This window comes from Acinonyx jubatus, chromosome C2 (genome assembly GCF_027475565.1).
Source record: "Acinonyx jubatus isolate Ajub_Pintada_27869175 chromosome C2, VMU_Ajub_asm_v1.0, whole genome shotgun sequence".
Taxonomy (NCBI): Eukaryota; Metazoa; Chordata; class Mammalia; order Carnivora; family Felidae; genus Acinonyx; species Acinonyx jubatus.
The window spans coordinates 130,130,293-130,148,706 of record NC_069384.1 but is presented as its reverse complement, the minus strand read 5'-3'; the positions used below and the strand labels follow the sequence as shown (position 1 = coordinate 130,148,706).

The 18,414-nt window shown below is 41.5% G+C and overlaps 1 protein-coding gene across 1 annotated transcript in view; it reads left to right on the top strand.

The window, feature by feature from the left end:
• Positions 1–18,414, top strand: part of COL6A5 (collagen type VI alpha 5 chain) — a 129,194-nt gene that overhangs the window by 79,556 nt on the left and 31,224 nt on the right. The window contains exons 25-35 of the mRNA XM_015068456.3: positions 1,142–1,204; positions 2,638–2,688; positions 2,817–2,852; positions 4,244–4,306; positions 5,574–5,636; positions 7,985–8,020; positions 8,137–8,173; positions 11,515–11,526; positions 13,553–14,040; positions 16,901–16,988; positions 17,538–18,197. Coding sequence (XP_014923942.3) covers positions 1,142–1,204; positions 2,638–2,688; positions 2,817–2,852; positions 4,244–4,306; positions 5,574–5,636; positions 7,985–8,020; positions 8,137–8,173; positions 11,515–11,526; positions 13,553–14,040; positions 16,901–16,988; positions 17,538–18,197 — 1,597 coding nt within the window. The remainder of the gene's footprint in view (positions 1–1,141; positions 1,205–2,637; positions 2,689–2,816; positions 2,853–4,243; positions 4,307–5,573; positions 5,637–7,984; positions 8,021–8,136; positions 8,174–11,514; positions 11,527–13,552; positions 14,041–16,900; positions 16,989–17,537; positions 18,198–18,414) is intronic.

Here is an 18,414-nt window from a genome sequence, read left to right as displayed (position 1 = left end):
ACCTTTAAGCGGCTCCCTGTCCCACGGCCAGCTGTGACTGGCAACTGTGCAGTCACCCTGGGGGCCCAGCTTAGAAGGGCCCCATGCTTGGTTTCATGTCCTGCCGTCACCATCTTGAAAGTCTTAATATTTGAGGATGGGACCTACGCTTTCATTCTGCACCGAGCCCCACAAATTAGGCAGCCAGTCTTAATTTCCCCGTAGCTCTTAGGAAAAGCTCTAGACTTTAAAGTAGCTTGGAAGGCCCCCTGGCCCTGTTTAATTCTGAGGCTTCAGAGCTCTTTTCCCTCCCACGTGCCCGCGCCAGGCTTCTCAACAATGCCTTCCCTCTACCCCGACCGTGACCACCCTCACCCCTTCTGCAGTTCCTTCTTCCGCTCACACAACTCCGCCCTCAAACCTCACACCCCTGCTCCTGTGCTTCAGGCAGCCCGCCTCCTTAACCCCACCAGATCTATTTATTTATTTAAAGAAAGTTTGTTGTAATGTTTCTTTATTTTAGAGAGAGAGAGACAGAGAAAGCCGGGGAGGGGCAGAGAGAGAGGGAGACACAGAATCCGAAGCAGGCTCCAGGCTCCGAGCTGTCAGCACAGAGCCTGATGTGGGGCTCGAACTCACGACCGTGAGATCATGACCTGAGCTGAAGTCTGATGTTTAGCTGAAGTCTGAAGTCTGGCCATCCAGGTGCCCCTTATCAAATCCAATTTAGATTCCCCTCCCCGTCACTGGCATAGCATCCTGAGTTTATAATTTTCTGCCTGTCTAATTGTCTCTCTTTCCAACCAGACTATTTTTGCTGAGGCAGGACCACATCTATCATACTCAGTGGTTCATTTGCCAGGATGATAAATACTTGTTGGATGGGCAGACAAATCAGCTAATAAATCAACTTTCGCTGGAGTAAATTTTCCACTCTTTCCCTTCTCCTTCAGTCCTTCTAGAATACCAGGAAAGCAGTGCTTGGGCTGTGCTGACATTTTCTGCTCACCTTTGGAAAGATCATTATTGGTTTCCTACACCCCGTGCCTTGGCTGAGGACTGAACCCTCACTGAGAGCCTTAAGATTTCCCGTCTCAACCTCCTATAGTGGGAGCCAGTTTGGATTTTACTGACCTGAAGCCCTTCTTGTCTCACTTACTAGGGAGAACATGGAATTCTTGGAGATCCAGGGCCAGTGGGGCCAGCTGGACAGCGAGGAAAACAGGTATGAGCTTTTAGGACCCTACTCTTTTCGCATCTCCAAGTGCTTAGCTCTGAGGTAAAGAGAAGGGCACTGAGGCCATCAGCCTAAGCACCTGGAGTATTGAAGGTATTTTGGGGACCTCCTAGGAAGATGCGGGGGAATTTCTCCCACCCCCTGCAGCTCTCATTCTATAGCTAGTCTGTCTGTTAAAAGAAGGGAGAACGGCAAGAGAGAAAGGGGGCACGCCGAGGGGATAACGGATAACATTTCAGTATTTTCACAACCAGTACGGCCATGTCGATGGACGTCCACTGAAAAACAGCACTATGCATTTGTCTCCCTGTCTTGCAAAACTCTAGGGCAAGAACAAGAGGGGGGTAGATCCAAGAAGTGAGCCGTCTGTTCTAGTGGCTCTTGCCATGCTAAGGTCTCTGTGCATGGAGCAGCAAATATAGGAACATTTTTTCATTTCTTCTCAAAAAATAATGTTTATTATAAATGTTGTGTATACATATTGTAGAAAATTTACCAAGCTTAACAGGTGGGAAGAGGAGAAGAAAAATGACCCATAATCTCACTATTTTGAAATATTCGTTATTAACATCCTGGAGATACCAAAAAAAATCACTCTATTTTTCCCTCTTAACAGTGTATCATGAGCACATTTCCATGTTATTACATTTTCCCCTAAACATTCTTTTTAATAGCTTCAAAATATTCCGCTGAATGTACGTACCTTAGGTCACTTGACCAATCTCTTGCTATTGAGTACTTAATTTGTTTTTAATTTTTTACTGTCATAAGTAGCCCACAATGAGCATTCTTGTATCTGAATTTTTAGACAAAATCATAATCTCTACGTAAAAATGTCAAAAAGTAGCATAACTGGTTCAAAGAATATGCACCTCTTTTGCAAGGTGCCCTTAGGGATATTCAGTGATCTAGGCACCCTTGTGTTATGTGGGAAAATGCTTGCTTCAGGACATCCACACCAGCAGTGGGTATTGTCACTTTCTTTTTTTCATCTATACCCATTTCATTAACAAAAAATAGTTTCTCATTACTGTTTCAAATTGTATTTCTTTGGTTACTAGTGAGGATGACATTTTTCCATTTGTCTCTTAGCCATTTGTAAGTCTTTGGGGAATTGAATTCCTCACCCATGTCCTTTGAACCAGCTCCTAATTTTCCAGGCGAGTAATTGCTACTGACTCCATTAGTCTTGATTGACCATCCCTCTGCCCCCTGCAATGTTTGCAGAGTGGAGCTGGCCAAAGTACCAAGGCACATACCAGCAAGTGAGGAAAACCCAACAATATGCATGACCCCAGAGTTCAAGGTCACTGGTAAGGGCCCCTCTACCTGGAAGGGCCCAGTGCTTCTCTCTTGTCACCAGTATAGATTACAATTAAGTTTCACTTTTGAGAAATTAAAATGAACTGGTATGTCCACAGGGAGATTATGGCATCCCAGGCTATGGTCAAATGGGACGAAAAGGAGTAAAGGTAAATATGGAAAACTGTTTCTTTAATTATTTCTTTAATTGATGAGACAAACGTAAATAATACAAGAAAAAACATCATACGCAGAAGTGGTATATTGATTTATTTATGTTCTCTGCTGCAAATTGTAGGGCCCAAGAGGATTCCCCGGAGATATGGGGCAAAAGGTACCGTGCACATGTCCTTCTTTTGAAATTACCATGATATTAACTTTCTACTTGAGAATTGAAGTTAAAAGGAGAAGGAGAAGGAGAAGAAGAAGGGCAGTTGTTTTTCCAGGACTTCATGAATAAAGGACCATACTACTATGAATGAATCTTTAAGTTGGAAGAGACAGTCCTGTCCTTTGTTGCCTGACGGCCCTGGTCTTGAAACTCCACCCCTGGATCTCCTCTCCAGTTTACTCCTCTTGTCCTCTGGATTTCTCGTCTGAGTAATCTCATTCAAAACTCTTGGCTTCAGCTGTTGCTGTTTTTTCTTTATTATTGTGGCCTTCACTTCCCCTCCCCTGAAAGGTGACAACATTCTCCTCATTGGCCTCCATTACCACCTTCTTACTGCTTCAGTTAATCCCAAACACTGCTGTCAACTTGATGTTTTCCACAGTGTAACCTAGTTATGTTTCTCTCCTGATCACACATTTTCCAGAATTCCTCATTGCCCACCAGATTGAAAAATCCGTCTCCATGATCTCCAACCAGACATAACCTTATATTTCAATCAGAGTAGCTCCTATTATATCTGTTTTTATGCACTGGAATTCAGTAATAAGATTTCCTTTTTTTTTTTTTTTTTAAGCATCCTGTCCAGAAGAGTGGCTTTCCAATACTTGGTGTCCAAATTAAAATGCAAAATATAGATTAAAAAAATTGAATGTGTAAGCAGATCAAATCAACTACAGGAAAACAGCCAATTTTTGAACCCTCTTAAAAGTGCTTTTAATTGCTGAATTACCAGAAGAGATTCTTTCCTTAGGTAGAGAAGGGTGCAAGAAGGAACTGTTAGGACAAGAGTTCTCACTGTAAAAGACCAATTTTCTAATTTACTGATAAAGGGAGAAAATGAGCATATTTCAATTTAGGGATAAATGTGAGGTTAGTTTTTTTTTTTTGTTTTTTTTGTTTTTGTTTTTTTGATAAATAGGTGCTAAAATTAATTTCCCACCAAAGTCAGAGTAAACTTTTTATTACCTTCAGCTTTTTCAGAAGTGATTTATAAATTTAGGAAGTAATTAATTGTTTAGTATTTTCTGTGGTTAATACTCCATATGTTTTTCCTGATTTTCAAGTATTCTTGCTTTAGATATTTTTAATAACTGATTGGGTAGCCATTGCACTGATATTTATGCATAAATATTTGTATTAGAAAATTAAGAATAGTTTGGGGGAATATTTAAGTGTGTCAATGACTTTGTTCCAAGCAAGCGGCAGAAGATGACATTTAATGTTTAATATATTGTGTAGTTATAAGATCAATTAGGTTTTAGATTATAGAGAATTATTTCTATTATTTCAAGCAAATATTTTAATATCTTGATTTCTTATATTTGAATCTTTAGGGTGATGTGGGTGATCCTGGATTTCCTGGGGGTCCTGGACGCAAAGGATTTAAGGGATTAACAGTAAGTGGCCTGTAATTCCAGAAATAATAAATGTTTCTTTGGAGGACTCTGGCTTTTATGTTGTAATAATAAATGTGGATTATTGATCTAACCCAAGAGCATCTGAAATGCCACTTCCTGGCTCTGTGACCTTCACCACACCTTTTCAGGGTCTCTGTTTCTCTAACATGAGACTTGAACTTGACACCAAAGGTCACTTTCAGCTCTAAAATTCTATGGTTCCATGAATCTGAACTATTTTAAAGATTTACAGATTGATAGCTGGCTGTTCCAAGAAATGTCAGTGCCTTCCAGTATTTTCTAAGGCACATATTAAAGCCCAGACTATTAACCCTGAGTGGGAATGAAGCCGACATCTTCCCGCTGTGTCTCAAAGGGTTTTCTGACAATTCCACTGCTCAGAACCAAGGTCATCTAGGGTATTCGTTTTAAGGAAGGCTGTTGACATCTTCTAATTAGCACAGTGTGGAGTAGTGTGTTACAATTTTTTTAAAAAACAAAACGCTGAGACAAGCATCTTTTCATTTTGAAGTTTGAGTGTAGTATCAGTGGTCATTATCAGCATGAAAGAGATGCAATTCAACAGATATTTTCCATCTGGCTGGATAAATTTCATCAACATCCACATCCATCACCTTGAAGTATGGGAATGACACAGCCTACCCCTATCCTCTTATGTATGTGGAGAATTTTTTGTGTTTGATCCTTTGTAGATGGGAGGGTTTTAATTAGATCTCTGTGCGCTCTAGTATTCTTTTTTAGCACCAATCCTAGTTTATGTCTAATTTAGATTTAAATGCATAGCCAGTGCCAGAGAAAAGTATGTCACTAAATGGGGAGGCTATGAGGGAAATAGATACTTACCAATGGTTAAGAATGGCTATTTATGGGGTGCCTGGGTGGCTCAGTTGGTTAAGCGTCCAACTTCAGCTCAGGTCACGATCCCGTGGTCTGTGAGTTCGAGCCCCATGTCGGGCTCTAGGCTGATGGCTCAGAGCCTGGAGCCTGCTTCAGATTCTGTGTCTCCCTCTCTCTCTGCCCCTCCCCCATTCATGCTCTGTCTCTCTCTGTCTCAAAAATAAATACACGTTAAAAAAAAAATTAAAAAAAAAGAATGGCTATTTATATTTATATGTAAGGAATTTATTTGACTTGAACTAATGGTTGCTTTCTTTAAAAATCTTTTTTAAATTGTAAAGTCTCATTAAAACTTAGGTATTCTCCATGCATAGACAGTGTGGAAACTAAAGCATATTCCTATCTGCAGCTCACTAGAGGCTCGAAAGGGGAAGAGGGACCTCCGGGACCCCCAGGCCCTCCTGGACGGAGAGTAAGTACACCCATGAGAGCTAAGTAGCCTATACTGGTTCCTAGATATTCAATAGAAGGGGTACAGAATTTAAAGTCAGAGCACTGGATCCAAATCCAAATTCTTGTTGCTAGCTATGTGCCCCTGGGTCAGTCACTTGGTCTCTCAGTTGACCTCTAAAAGGGGGATGACCTATCCTGTCCTACCACCTCAAAAGGTAACTGGGAGGATTGTATATCCAAATGTGAGCACTCTTTGTGAACGATAAATTTCAGTGCAAATATTAGCTGTTACCATTATTTCTTTTTTTACTGAAGTTTATAGAAATCAGAATGAGATAAGCTTCATACAGGGGTCCTGGCAAAGTTACGTCACGTGAGACACGTCAGTAGAGTTCCCCAGATCACCGTTGCCTTCCCGTCTTCAAAATGTAGACTCTAGAGAGATTTGGAAATATAACTGCTAGTTCCCACCAGGCTTCCACTGGAAGGGAAATATCACTTCTGGAAGCATTCCGGGCAGAGGCAGGCACATCCCCCACTGACGGAACATCCGTATCTCTATTTTAGTGCTTCTCGTGTTATCATAATGATTTATTTACACATCTCTCTCCCCTGATGAGCACAGTCAGGTAAGAACTAGACATTGCCAGCACCTGGGTGTTGTGTCAGAGGCGCAGGAAGCATTGTGTACAGAGTGGAGAAACTGCTTACCTTGTTTGGTGCGTTCTGAGCGTTTTGAGACTTACCTGGAGGAGTTCTTTAACTTGGGACCTTGTAGAGAAAACAAAAGCATGGATGTTTTGGGGATGATAGCAGAATGAGAGTCAACTAGCTGTGAGGACGCTGTGATACATCTTTCTCTCTTTCACATTAAGGACCTGGTGAACATTCGTAGTCACGTGGGCGAGGATCCTGTCTTTGAGTCATACCGATCTGGTCTGAATTGATCTCCTTTCCAGATTTTGGAACTCTCGCGTGGGGGTCCTGCATCTTCCCGGCCTTGTTGCTTGGCCCTGCTGGTCCCTAGAGTGTGGTTTTGCTGTCCTGGGGCTGCTGGTCCCAAGAGTGTGGCTTCTCTATCTCGGGTCTGTTAGAATCAGATCAACTTCTTTGTCTTGGGCTCTCAGTCCTCAGCCTCTGCTCAAGAACTTGCTCCGAGTTCTTCTCCAACTCAGTCGTTTAGGACAGACGCTCTACAGCTCTGATCCTCTGCAAGGTGTGGTCTGCCTACTCTCTTTATTAGCTAGAAACTGTTCCTCTCTCTGTTTAAGTGGCTGTGCGTTCTTTTCTGTCTTCTGCCATAACTTATGAAAGGAAGGATAAGCCTCTGCATCTCCTAGTGAGATAGTTAATTTCCTGATTCTGGTCAGAAGAGCCTGTGTCCCAGTGGGTAGAATTATGGATGCCACAGCATTTCCAGGTAACACTCACCATTCAGCAGACAATTAACTGTTTCTTGGATGGATGGATGGATGGATGGATGGATGGATGGATGGATGGAAGGACAGATGAACAGATGACCCAGTTGTCATTTAGAACAGGGGTTCTTACACTGACATCCCTGGTTGAGCTTCTGAGGCCAGTGAAATTGTATGATTGTGAGCCTGTAATAGCATTTTCTGGAACCAGCACATTAGCATTTACCAGTTGCCCAAAGAGACCCAGGTGTGTTAAACATGTTAAGAACCACTGCCAAGGGAAAGCCTGATCCTGAAAAAAGGAATAAGGGGAAAAGGGAAAATCTCAAGCTGTCAAAAAAGCACTGCCTCTTCTTAGGAAGCCTCCTTGATTCATTTCACCCAGTTATGTGTACTCCTTTGTTTATAACCTCTCAGCATTTATGAGCTCACTGTGTATGCTCTTCTTTTGCATAAAGCCCATTTTGCTACATAATTATCTCTGGTTCTTTCACCTACGTAGAAGTTGTATGCTACCGCCTGCATTTTCAACTCCTTGAATTGTAATACATCTGTACCTCTGAATTCTCAGCAAATTCCTCTCCTTGTGGCATGCTTCGGGAAGTCTGTTGTTTACATTTCAACTTTTCTTATGAGAAGTACCTTTTAAGTGTCACAGCCTGAGTACAAACATCTTCAAGAAATACTTTAATTTCTTTACTTATTACCTAGAAAGATAATTCAGTTCACTCTGGGCAGACATTCGCTTAACTGATCTCACACTGAAAGAAAAAAGTTTGCACTGTTGATTTAAGTGGGGAAATAGCATTGTTATCTATCTGTTCAGGAATACTTTAAGCGCTCTCTGCCAGCTGTGCTTTTAAGAACGTGCTTTTTTTCTTTGCTCTTGTTTTGTCACTAAAGACTCTGATTCACATACCAATAACTTGCTCTGGTTTTATTTTCCTAGGGCATGAAAGGCATGGCGGGGAAGCCTGTGTATTCTGTACGTATCTCCTTATTCACAAATGAAAACCTAACCAGTCCACTGGCAAATAAACATGACCTCTCAGGGGTCACTGTGCTCATGTTTCTGTTCTCTTTCTCTTTTTTTCTTTACAGCAATGTGATCTGATCCAGTTCATGCGGGACCATAGCCGTGAGTATCTGCATGTCGTGGAACAAGGGCGTCGGTGATTGGCGAGAGCACTTAGGAGGAGTGTAGTGTGGATATGCAGGATCAGTAACTGAATCCACTGGTGGCACATGTCCCTGCAGCAGGCTTGTCCTGAGTACTTGCAGTAGAACAGCTCACATCAAAGGTGGGAGGGAGAGGGATGTAAGTAAAGTGTAATTCATACAGGAGAGAAAGCATGCTTATGGCAAATGGTTGGAAACCAACTCCAAAGTTGTGTGAATCAGCTCACACTAATACAATATTGTACAAGGTCTGCGAGGGCATGGTGTTAAAGGGACAAGCATGAAGATTTGGGGTTAGTTGCTTAGTTACTTAGTCAATAGAGTCTCCTTAGATGGGGGTACTTGAATCTAGTTGTGGGGAAGTGATAGGGAGTGGCCAGAGAGTAGTTTCACCAGAGGAATAAAGCAGGAGTCAACAAATAGAGAGATTGTCTTTGGTTAGGAGGAAGGGGAAATGAGGTAGACGAAGCCCAGTGACCTCATTTCTGAACATTTATCCCAAGAAAATAAAGCAAAAGAAAGAAAAAATTATAGGCAAATATGGTCATTGAAACATTATTCATTAGAGGAAAATGAACATACCTTTAGACTGCGCGTAGAGACTAATTAGTTTATGGTGCATCATCTTCTGATCAGATACTAAACAGATACGGTTTTTTTGAAGACTCAGAATGTGAATAATATTGTCATTAAAAAGCAGAAAATTAAGAGGTTAGAGTGGGAGAGAGAGCCAAAGCATAAGAGACTCTTAAAAACTGAGAACAAACTGAGGGTTGATGGGGGGTGGGAGGGAGGGGAGGGTAGGTGATGGCCATTGAAGAGGGCATCTTTTGGGATGAGCACTGGGTGTTGTATGGAAACTAATTTGACAATAAACTTCATATAATAAAAAATTTAAAAAATAAATAAAATAAAAAGCAGAAAATTAAATTGGATCCTCATTATTTCACATATAGCTAAAGATATACATAGAAACCAGTTCTAGAAGTAAAGGGAGAAAACTGTAACAACTTACTGCGTTAGAGTGGTAGAATTTTAGGTGATGTGTCTTTCCTCATGCTTCCATTGTGGCTTATAATGATGCTGATACAATCACAATCAGAAGAATGTCAGATGGGGAAATTGGAGAGACTTACTGAAGAACACTGGATACAAACATGGTCATTGCAAGTGTGGGGTGAGAAAAGAACGACAAAACTGAGTTTAAAATAAGCATAAGGCCAGAGCAGGAGAAGCTCAGTAGTGCTATAGATGAGAAGGCAGGAGGGACTGTGAAGAGAAATCCATTGGTAGGAAAATATGATGGCCTCAAACATTTCAGAGGCAGGAGAATGTTGTGTGGGCCCTAAATTAAATGATCTACAGGCATCTAATGAAGTGGGCTGTAATAAAGGTGGGGATCAAGAGAAGAGACTGGGATGTTTGTGGTCCTTAAGGCCACATGGATGGGTTGAGGTTCTAAGGATGGGAAATGACAGACAAAGAAACAGAAACCTAAGGGATGAATCCAGGAAGACATCTTAGCTAAGCAAGTGAAGCCAGAGGAGAGAAAATGGCATCGCAGAGATGAGGAAGTTCTGCACATGTGGGTCACTTGAAAAGCAAGAACAAAGGAAGGACAGAAGATTCGGGGGAGGGGACCTGGGTGAAAGGCATTGTTTGAGAAGTAGAAAGGCTCTCCATCACCCTGAGGAAGTGAGAACCAGGGCCTGGGGCCCCAGGGGGAGAACAAAAGGAGAGCCACTGTAGGGGAGGGGAGTCCTTCTCAGGAAAATCAAAAGCTATCTTGCCAGGGAAGAACCAAGGAGGAGGAAGCAGTGGGGGAGGTGAGTACTGGCCCAGGGAGGGTTAGAGATCCGAAGACAGTTTTCCAACACAGAGTGAAAGGAGTTAGACAGGAAATTAGGGGGCGGAGGGTGAGGGTGAGCGTGGGTTCTGTAACCAGACAGGGTGCTTGATCGGTGAGCTTGGAACTCCAGAGTGCAAAACTGAGATGGGATTTGGGCAACAGATGTTCAGAGCTAATTGGGTTGGTTGGACTCCTGCTGTAACACATTTCCTCTTCAGTCCTGCAGCACTGGGATGAGGCCCGGGTCCTGAGCTGATCACTGGGACCCTATCCCCAAAATAGCATAAGAGCTCAAGGGGGCTGATGGGAATGTGGAGTGGGGGTGGTCGCAAATAAACTAAGAGGGCCCAAATGATGAAAATTTTGGAGGGAAGGGCACAAGTAAAGAAGATTTTTAGGAAAGATAGACATATTAAAAGAGATCAAGTAGTTTCCCCCAAATCAAGCAAGGTTTGCCACACTCAAACCAGATAGGTGTGCCTGTGTTTCTAGTCTCACAGCTGGGTTGGAGGTTAACATATGAAAGTGCTCAGTCAGGAAAAAGGGATCCTCTTCAGGCCTTGAGATGCAGGGGAGACTGTGGGTTTGGAGCCCTGTCTGCTGGCTGTGAGCATCTCGGCAGCCACAGGATTAAGACCATCAAAAGGCATTAATGGGGTTGATGTGAGAGAGCGCAGTGCTATGGGACAGCAGCGTGGAAGGCTAGCTGGTTGCCAATGCTAATAAAATCTTTTATTATATCAGAGTGACTCATTTGCTTTTCTTGAAGCAAATGAGCAAGGACATTGTCAGACCAGTGCTTTCTAAAGATTTCTAAAGATTTCCAACATTTGCCTCTAATTGGTCTCATGCTTACAGAGTAAATCACTTAGAAAAACCAGATGCTGTTTTGCTCGGGAGAAACCCTTGGGGGCTCTCCTTCCTCCCTAGAGATATGGAGATCACTCAAAGGTAGGAGCTGTATTTTTTAGCAGAGACCAAGTTTATTTGGAAATCCCCACATTTCTGCAGGAAGAGAGAGGTTCCCAAGGTGTTCATCCGGGAAGAAAATAAGCCCTCATATTTTAGCCGTGCCTTGCTGAATGACTCTCAGGGCTGTAAGAAGAGAGACGAAACAAATTGAATTTGAGCTATCTTGCCATTTAATCAGAGGCTCATCTATTCTGCTTCTAAGACAAGTGATCAGTGTTTCAGATTTCAAGCAAGATTCTGCTGAAGTCTGCTGGCCATGGCTCACAAGGAGAAAAGGGCAGGAAGGTTCACCCATTAATTGAATTCTTTGTATGTGTTCCTCAGTCCTTCGACCTTAGCTGCCTGTTACTTAGGAATCAGCCTCATTTGCAATTAGAGTCAAACAAAATGTTAAGGTTTGCTGAAATTTTGTTTTGGGGGATTATTTTTAGTCTGTGTGCCAAAAATGTAACAGACTCTTCTCTTTCTCTTTTTTATAGCTTGTTGGAATGGTGAGTATTTTTACCATACTGTGTTTCTTGCTGAAGTAATTAACTGCATTCTGATAAGACCAATTTGAAAGAAACTCTTAGACCCATGGGAAAAAGGACTTCTTCCTTCTATGCCGATACATCTATCTTTTGATGATGGCTATAATTATCAATGTCACGTTTCTACCAGATTGTGAATTGGTGACACCCAGCTCCCAGCCCTTTTACACTATTATGCTTTCTAGGTCCTGTCTGAGTTCACAATTCAATTTCTTCACAGAGTAGGCTCGTATTGCTGGGAAATTCAGGGACAGGGCTCTGAATGACCACATTTTAATTGATGTGTTGCTGACCCAGTGATCACTGGCTTCTTGGATGGGCAACGTTTCCTTTCCTTTCTCTCACATCTCACCAAGTGCCCACTGCTTGTACACCTGCCCTTGCTGTGGATGGTCTTTCTGGAACCTGGACCGCAGTGGGTGTTGCTTAGCAGCCTTAGATCCCTTGGATTCCATTGCCACTGAAGCTGGTTTTGTCAATGTCAAGAGCTCCTGGTCTTCTAGAAGCCTACTGAAGTAGACTCACAGGGACTTATCCCCAAAGTTTGAGCTTATCCAAAAGTGACATCATTCACCTAAATTCTGCGAAAAACGAAAACAGAAGCCCTTTATATATGTAAGCGCCCAGTAAAATTTCACGGATTTGAATTCAATTTATCATGCACCCTGCTGGGCACTAGGAAAAGGAGAGAATAAAAATAAATCGAAATCGGTTCTGCTTTCCGGGAAAATCTGTGATGAGAGGTCAGTCTTGAAGATGCTTGCCTACTACTTCTTTAATAATTTTTAGTGTTAGGGCTAAGAAAGGAAGACTAAGGCTACTTAATTTCTCATATTTTATTTTTTCATTATTGGCTTTGATATTTTTTTCTTCACGGTAAAATTCCTCGATTCAAAACACATCTCTGAATCAACCCTAGTCTCCTATTCAATTGCTGAGAACAGTGGATTGGGGTGTGGGATTATTAGAGTCTAATGCGCTTAAAGAGTTAGCCAGATTCAAGATAGTAGAGCAGTCTATGTAGACAAGGGCGTTCATTTCTTAAATAATCCCTGTTTCTCTTCCTGTGGTCTGACTTTAATAGCATTTTGAAAAGTTAGGTTTGATACGTAGGGCTGATACCCTATGAGATTCCTAAAGTTAAATCATCATAAAATTAGTAGCACTGAATTAGAAATTGCAAAAGAGCCCCATTTTTATTACAGCTCATGGTAAGCCTGCTGTGGTCCTGCTGCTCCCTTCCTCTGGCCACCCTTGCTTTCCTTCAAAAGCTAGCTTCTGGGAGGCCCTGAGATCCCCTCTCTTGGGAAACAGTCGCTTTGTCCTCTGAATGCTCTTGAAGAATAATAGTCTGTCTGTACCTTTCTGTGTAGCAGTCCTCCCGGGGACAGATGCCTTGAGGGCAGTCCTGAATTTGGTTCATCTTTGCTTGTATTGCACAGTGTATATCACCCTGCACGCTACTCAATGAATATTTGTTGCATAAGCGGATGAAAATCTTCCAAGTGACTAGCATTATTGGTAGATCATTTCTGAAGATTTCTGAAGACCGTAAGCTTTCAAAACCTTCAATAAGCCATCGTATCCTTTCATTCATTTTTTAAAAAATTTTACTTACAGTAAAATTAATTGTTGTGTGCGAGTTCAGTTTTAACACATGCCTAGATTCATGTAGCCACCACCGCAATCAGGATACAGAACTGTTCCATTAGCCTAGACACTCACTTCAGTTTCTTTTTAAATAGCAGACTGAGTGAGGGCTGTGAAGTCTGAGTGTTTTACCACCAAATATGACTGCTAAAGACTTATATAACACCTTCACGCAAACAAAGTGTCACCTGTGTGTACCTGTAGTTCCAGAGCTGTAGATAACACCTGTATCTCCCTAGATCTTGGTGTGAATCAGCGTCAGCCCTGGGGTAAAGAGAACAGGAAGGGCTTTTGAGCAGCAAGGTAATGTCATACTTCTTTCTGCCTTTCATGTTAGCAAAAAAGTGTCCAGTGTACCCAACAGAGCTGGTATTTGCCCTGGACCAGTCCTATGGTATCACAGAGCAGAGGTTTAATGAAACAAGGAACATCATCACATCCATCATCAATGATCTTGACGTCAAGGAAAGTAACTGCCCTGTGGGAGCAAGAGTTGTTGTAGTTTCCTATGACTCGGGCACCAGCTATCTCATCCGTGGGTCCGACTACCATAACAAGAAACAGCTCCTCCAGCTTCTTTCCCAGATAAAATATCGACGCCCCACGGAAGCTCAAGACATCGGTAATGTAATGAAGTTTGTGGCCCGCAACGTTTTCAAGCGGACGTATGCGGGAGCCAACGTGAGGAAAGTTGCTGTGTTTTTCAGCAGCGTACAGACAGCCAGTCAGTCATCCATCCTCACAGCCACCATGGAGTTCAATGCCCTAGATATCAGTCCGGCTGTCTTTGCTCTCAATGAAAGGGTTTTCGCTGAGGCTTTTGAGGTAAGACCTTCCCCCGGCGACTTCTTTATGTTTAACTTAGTGGAGCTAGTAAGATGGGAATAGTGGGAAGTAGGGAGAGAGACGTGGTTTCTGTGCACCAGGCACTGTCCCTAGAGCTTTACATACATACACATTCTCAAAACCCTCTGAAGGGAACACAGTTTTTATCTCTATTTAAAAATGAAGAAACAGGGGCACTTGGGTGGCTTAGTCGGGTGAATGTCGGACTTTGGCTCAGGTCCTGATGTCACGTTTCACCAGTTCAAGCCCCGAACCGGGCTCTCTGCTGTCAGCACGGAACCCACTTTGGATCCTCTGTCCCCCCCCCCCCCCCCGCTCCTCCCCCTCTCATTCTCTCTATCTCTCTCAAAATAAACTTAAAAAACTAAATAAATAAAAATGAGGAAACTGAGGCCCCGAGAGTTTGAGTGACTTGTCCAATTGTGTATAGCTCCTAAATGGCTAAATCAAACTCCGAACTATGGTCTGTCTGATAGAAGGGGCCATGAATACGGTGTTCTACCAGCCCTCTGAAGATCAGGTATTTCTCATATCTGTCATCTCCTTGCTGAATCTCATTGAATAGCTGGTCTTAATTTATGATGGATGAAGTTTAGGGGATCTTTGAACCCCTAATGTTGTGTAAAATATTTAATGTATATGAAGCTTTTTCCCACAAGAGGCTCTATCCTGTGGGAATCTATGTTTCTTTCTCTCCCCTTCCAAATGAAGAATTTCTCCATCTACTGTTCTATTTTTTTTTTTTTTTTTGAGAGAGGCCTTAAGTGGGGGAGAGGGGCAGAGGGAGAGAGAGAGAATCCCAAGAAGGCTCTGTGCTCAGCACAGAGCCCGATGCGGGGCTCAACCCAACAACCCTGAGATCATGACCTGAGCTAAAATCAAGAGTCAGACACTCAACCGACTGAGCCACCCAGGCACCCTCTGTTCTACTATTTTTAAATATATTCACATTATCCATTAACTAAGTGCTCCTGGACCTGGGTGAACCTATCCTGTCATCCAAGAGTTTATAAATATATATATATGTGTGTGTGTGTGTGTGTGTGTGTGTGTGTGTATATATATATATACACACACACACACACACACATATATATACACATATATATATACACACACACACATATATATACACATATATATATATATACATACACACACACACACACACACACACAAATACATATATTTCTACTGTAAAAAGAAAAAGAAGCCCTCTGTAACATGAAGAAAATCAATCTGCTCATGAAGCATCCAAGAAGATTTTGGGAATAGAAGACAGGGAGAGTTATAATAGAAACTGACAAAAAGGATTATAGAAAGTCAGAGTTTTTTTCTATGAAAATAATTACCTCCCAACATGCTAGATAATTTATTTGTTATATTATGGCATATGTCCCCCCTCCACTAGACTTTAAGGTAGAGATTTTATCTGCTTTGTTCATTTCTATATCCCCAGCACCTAGGACACTACCTATATAACATTATAGGCATCCTATAAATGTCTATTGAATGAATGAATGAATGAATGAAGAGCATATGGTTTATTTCTATGAATAAGCTTCCTTGATTTACCAAGATAGCATTTAGTCTTTATACGGGGGACAAAGTCAAATACAATATAACACCCAAAGTATCCAATTTTACAAAAAAATGGTAGGAATGTGGTAAATATTTTCCGACTGTAAGGCTGGAATAATTATAAATATTTTTAAATGCTCGCTCAACACTTCACAGAAAACAGGGTGTGGCTTTTCTAAATCCTTTACTTTCCCAAGGGAGAAGGGGAAAAGTATGAATATAATATTCTTATGGCTTGAAAAATACTTTCATCACCACCTGGGAATGATAGATTTCTTTCATTGTTATAAAACTGTCTGCCTTCCATGGTGCCTCAGACAGAGAAAATGCCCAATAAATACTTACTGACTCACTGAATGAATGAATGAGTGAGTTAAATAATTAATGCTATATATTGCCTATTTCAGTAATTATTGAAGCAAGAAAAGCTATCAAGAGACAGACAAAATCAGGCCACGTACGACCAAGAATTTTGAGGAAACTTAGTGTGTTCTGTTTACAATCTTTCAAAATAAACTTTTAAATTAGAATTTGTGCTTGAGGAAGTCCTCATCTGAAATAACGTACTTGACATCTGAAAGATGTGCCTTCTTCTAAATAATGTGATTGGGATGGAAATAGTTGGGATCATTACCTAAAGAAGCCAGGGGAACTTGTACGTAAATACAATTTCTGCAGGATCCAACTTCAGAAGCTGACTTGTAGTACATAATCAGCAGGTGCATAATCAGAAGCATATAGGGGTGTCTGGCTGGCTCAGTGGGTAGAGCATATGACTCTTGATCTTGGGGTTATGAGTTCAAGCCCCACGTTGGGTACTTAAAATCTTAAAAAGAAAAAAAAAGCATGTAAAAATTCAGTGAAGAATTGCAGAATTAGAAATAAGTGTGAGCGTTTAATACCTGCCCCAGTAGGTGAATCTGATGGTTATCTTGGGATAGTTTTCTCATCATAGAATAAAGTGCTGATACCTGTCCTATATACTTCTTTGTGTTGTCTGGAATAAAAGCAGGATGGTGTGTGTGTGTGTGTGTGTGTGTGTGTGTGAGAGAGAGAGAGAGAGAGAGAGAGAGAGAGAGAGAGAGAGAGAGAGAATGAGAGACAGAGAGGTTGAGAGAACATGTACTGGACTGTAATGCAAGATAATGGTGATTCATTAGGGATTTTTCAAACTAGTCCTTAAAGTGAGTGCACAGTGGCTTCCAGATAATGGTTAAAGAAAATGAACCAATAAGTATATACTTGTTTTTCATTGTAGTTTGACGACACTGGAACCTTTCAGGTGATCCCAATTACTCCAAATGGGGAGTCTGTCTCAAAACTTCGGCGCTGTACCATTTGCTATGGTAAGACCCATGAGAAGAATTTATCGTGCAGAAAAAAATGCCTTCTGAGCGAATTATTAAATCTGGCCTTATCAGATATTTCTAGTTTTGATCATAGATTCTATTTTAAGTTTCCTAGTCTTTCAATGCCATACATCAAAGTTTTAATCTTTGTAATATGTAGAGCTTCCACAGAAGGTGAAAGTTGTTTAGAATATTCTCCCAAATGATGTGGCTTTTCTTGGGGACAGTTTGGTAGTTTGTATCAAAAATCTCTAAAATACCGAAAATGTTTTCTAAATGAGTTTAGACGTGACTCGTAGACTTCAAGCCTGCGTGCTTCCTACATCTGCTTCCAAAAAGACCTTCCCAAATTGTCCTCTAGTGGCCACAGAAATTTTGGGACATTGAGAATTCCTCATTAACTTAAATAATGTGAGATTAAAGAGGTATTGGTCAGATTATTAACTCTTGGTAATCAGTTACTGAGTCCCTTGAATAAGATCTCAAACAACAGTGTCTTGTTGTGCAGACATTGAACCGTTGATAAGTCTCTCTATATCTTTCCAGATAAATGTTTTCCAAGTGATTGCATCAAAGAGGTTTTTTTACCTGAAAATTCATACATGGATGTAGCCTTCCTCTTAGACAGTTCTCGGACTATAGCAAGTGATGAGTTTAAGGCTGTGAAAACCTTGGTGAGCTCTATGATTGACAACTTCGAGGTTGCCTCAGAACCTATAACCTCAGACTTCGGTGATAGGATTGCCTTGTTGGGCTATTCTCCTTGGGATAGTTCCAGGAGAAGGAAGGGTGTGGTAAAAACAGAGTTTGAGTTTATAACTTATGACAACCAAGTCCTAATGAAGAGGCACATCCAGACTTCCCTCCAACAGCTAAAAGGAGAAGCCACCATTGGCCACACCCTACTATGGGTCATGGAGCATCTCTTCACACAGACACCCAACTTGAGAAGACACAAGGTCATCTTTGTGATCTCAGCTGGAGAATATCGTGAGAGCAAGGATTTCGTAAAGAAAGTGGCTCTGAGGGCCAAGTGTCAAGGCTACGTCATGTTTGTGATCTCCCTGGGCTCTGCGCATAAGGACGGCATAGAGGAGTTAGCCAGCCACCCACTTGATCACCATCTGATACAGCTTGGGAGGATTCATAAACCAGACTTGAATTATATTACGAAGTTTTTAAAGCCATTTGTTCACTCTGTCAGACGTAAGCCATTATTTTGTTTTTCTTCTTTGTTTTAATAAATTAGTGTTTGCTAATAGCGTTGATAGCCTAACACATCTTTGAATCTAGAGCTAACCCAAATATACTCATTGGATGGTGCAATGGAGACAGAGATGGGACATATCCTGGTTATATCCTGTTTTTACCTTGGTTATAATGTGGTGAGACTTTTTTTCATGATAGAATGTCTTTTACATTC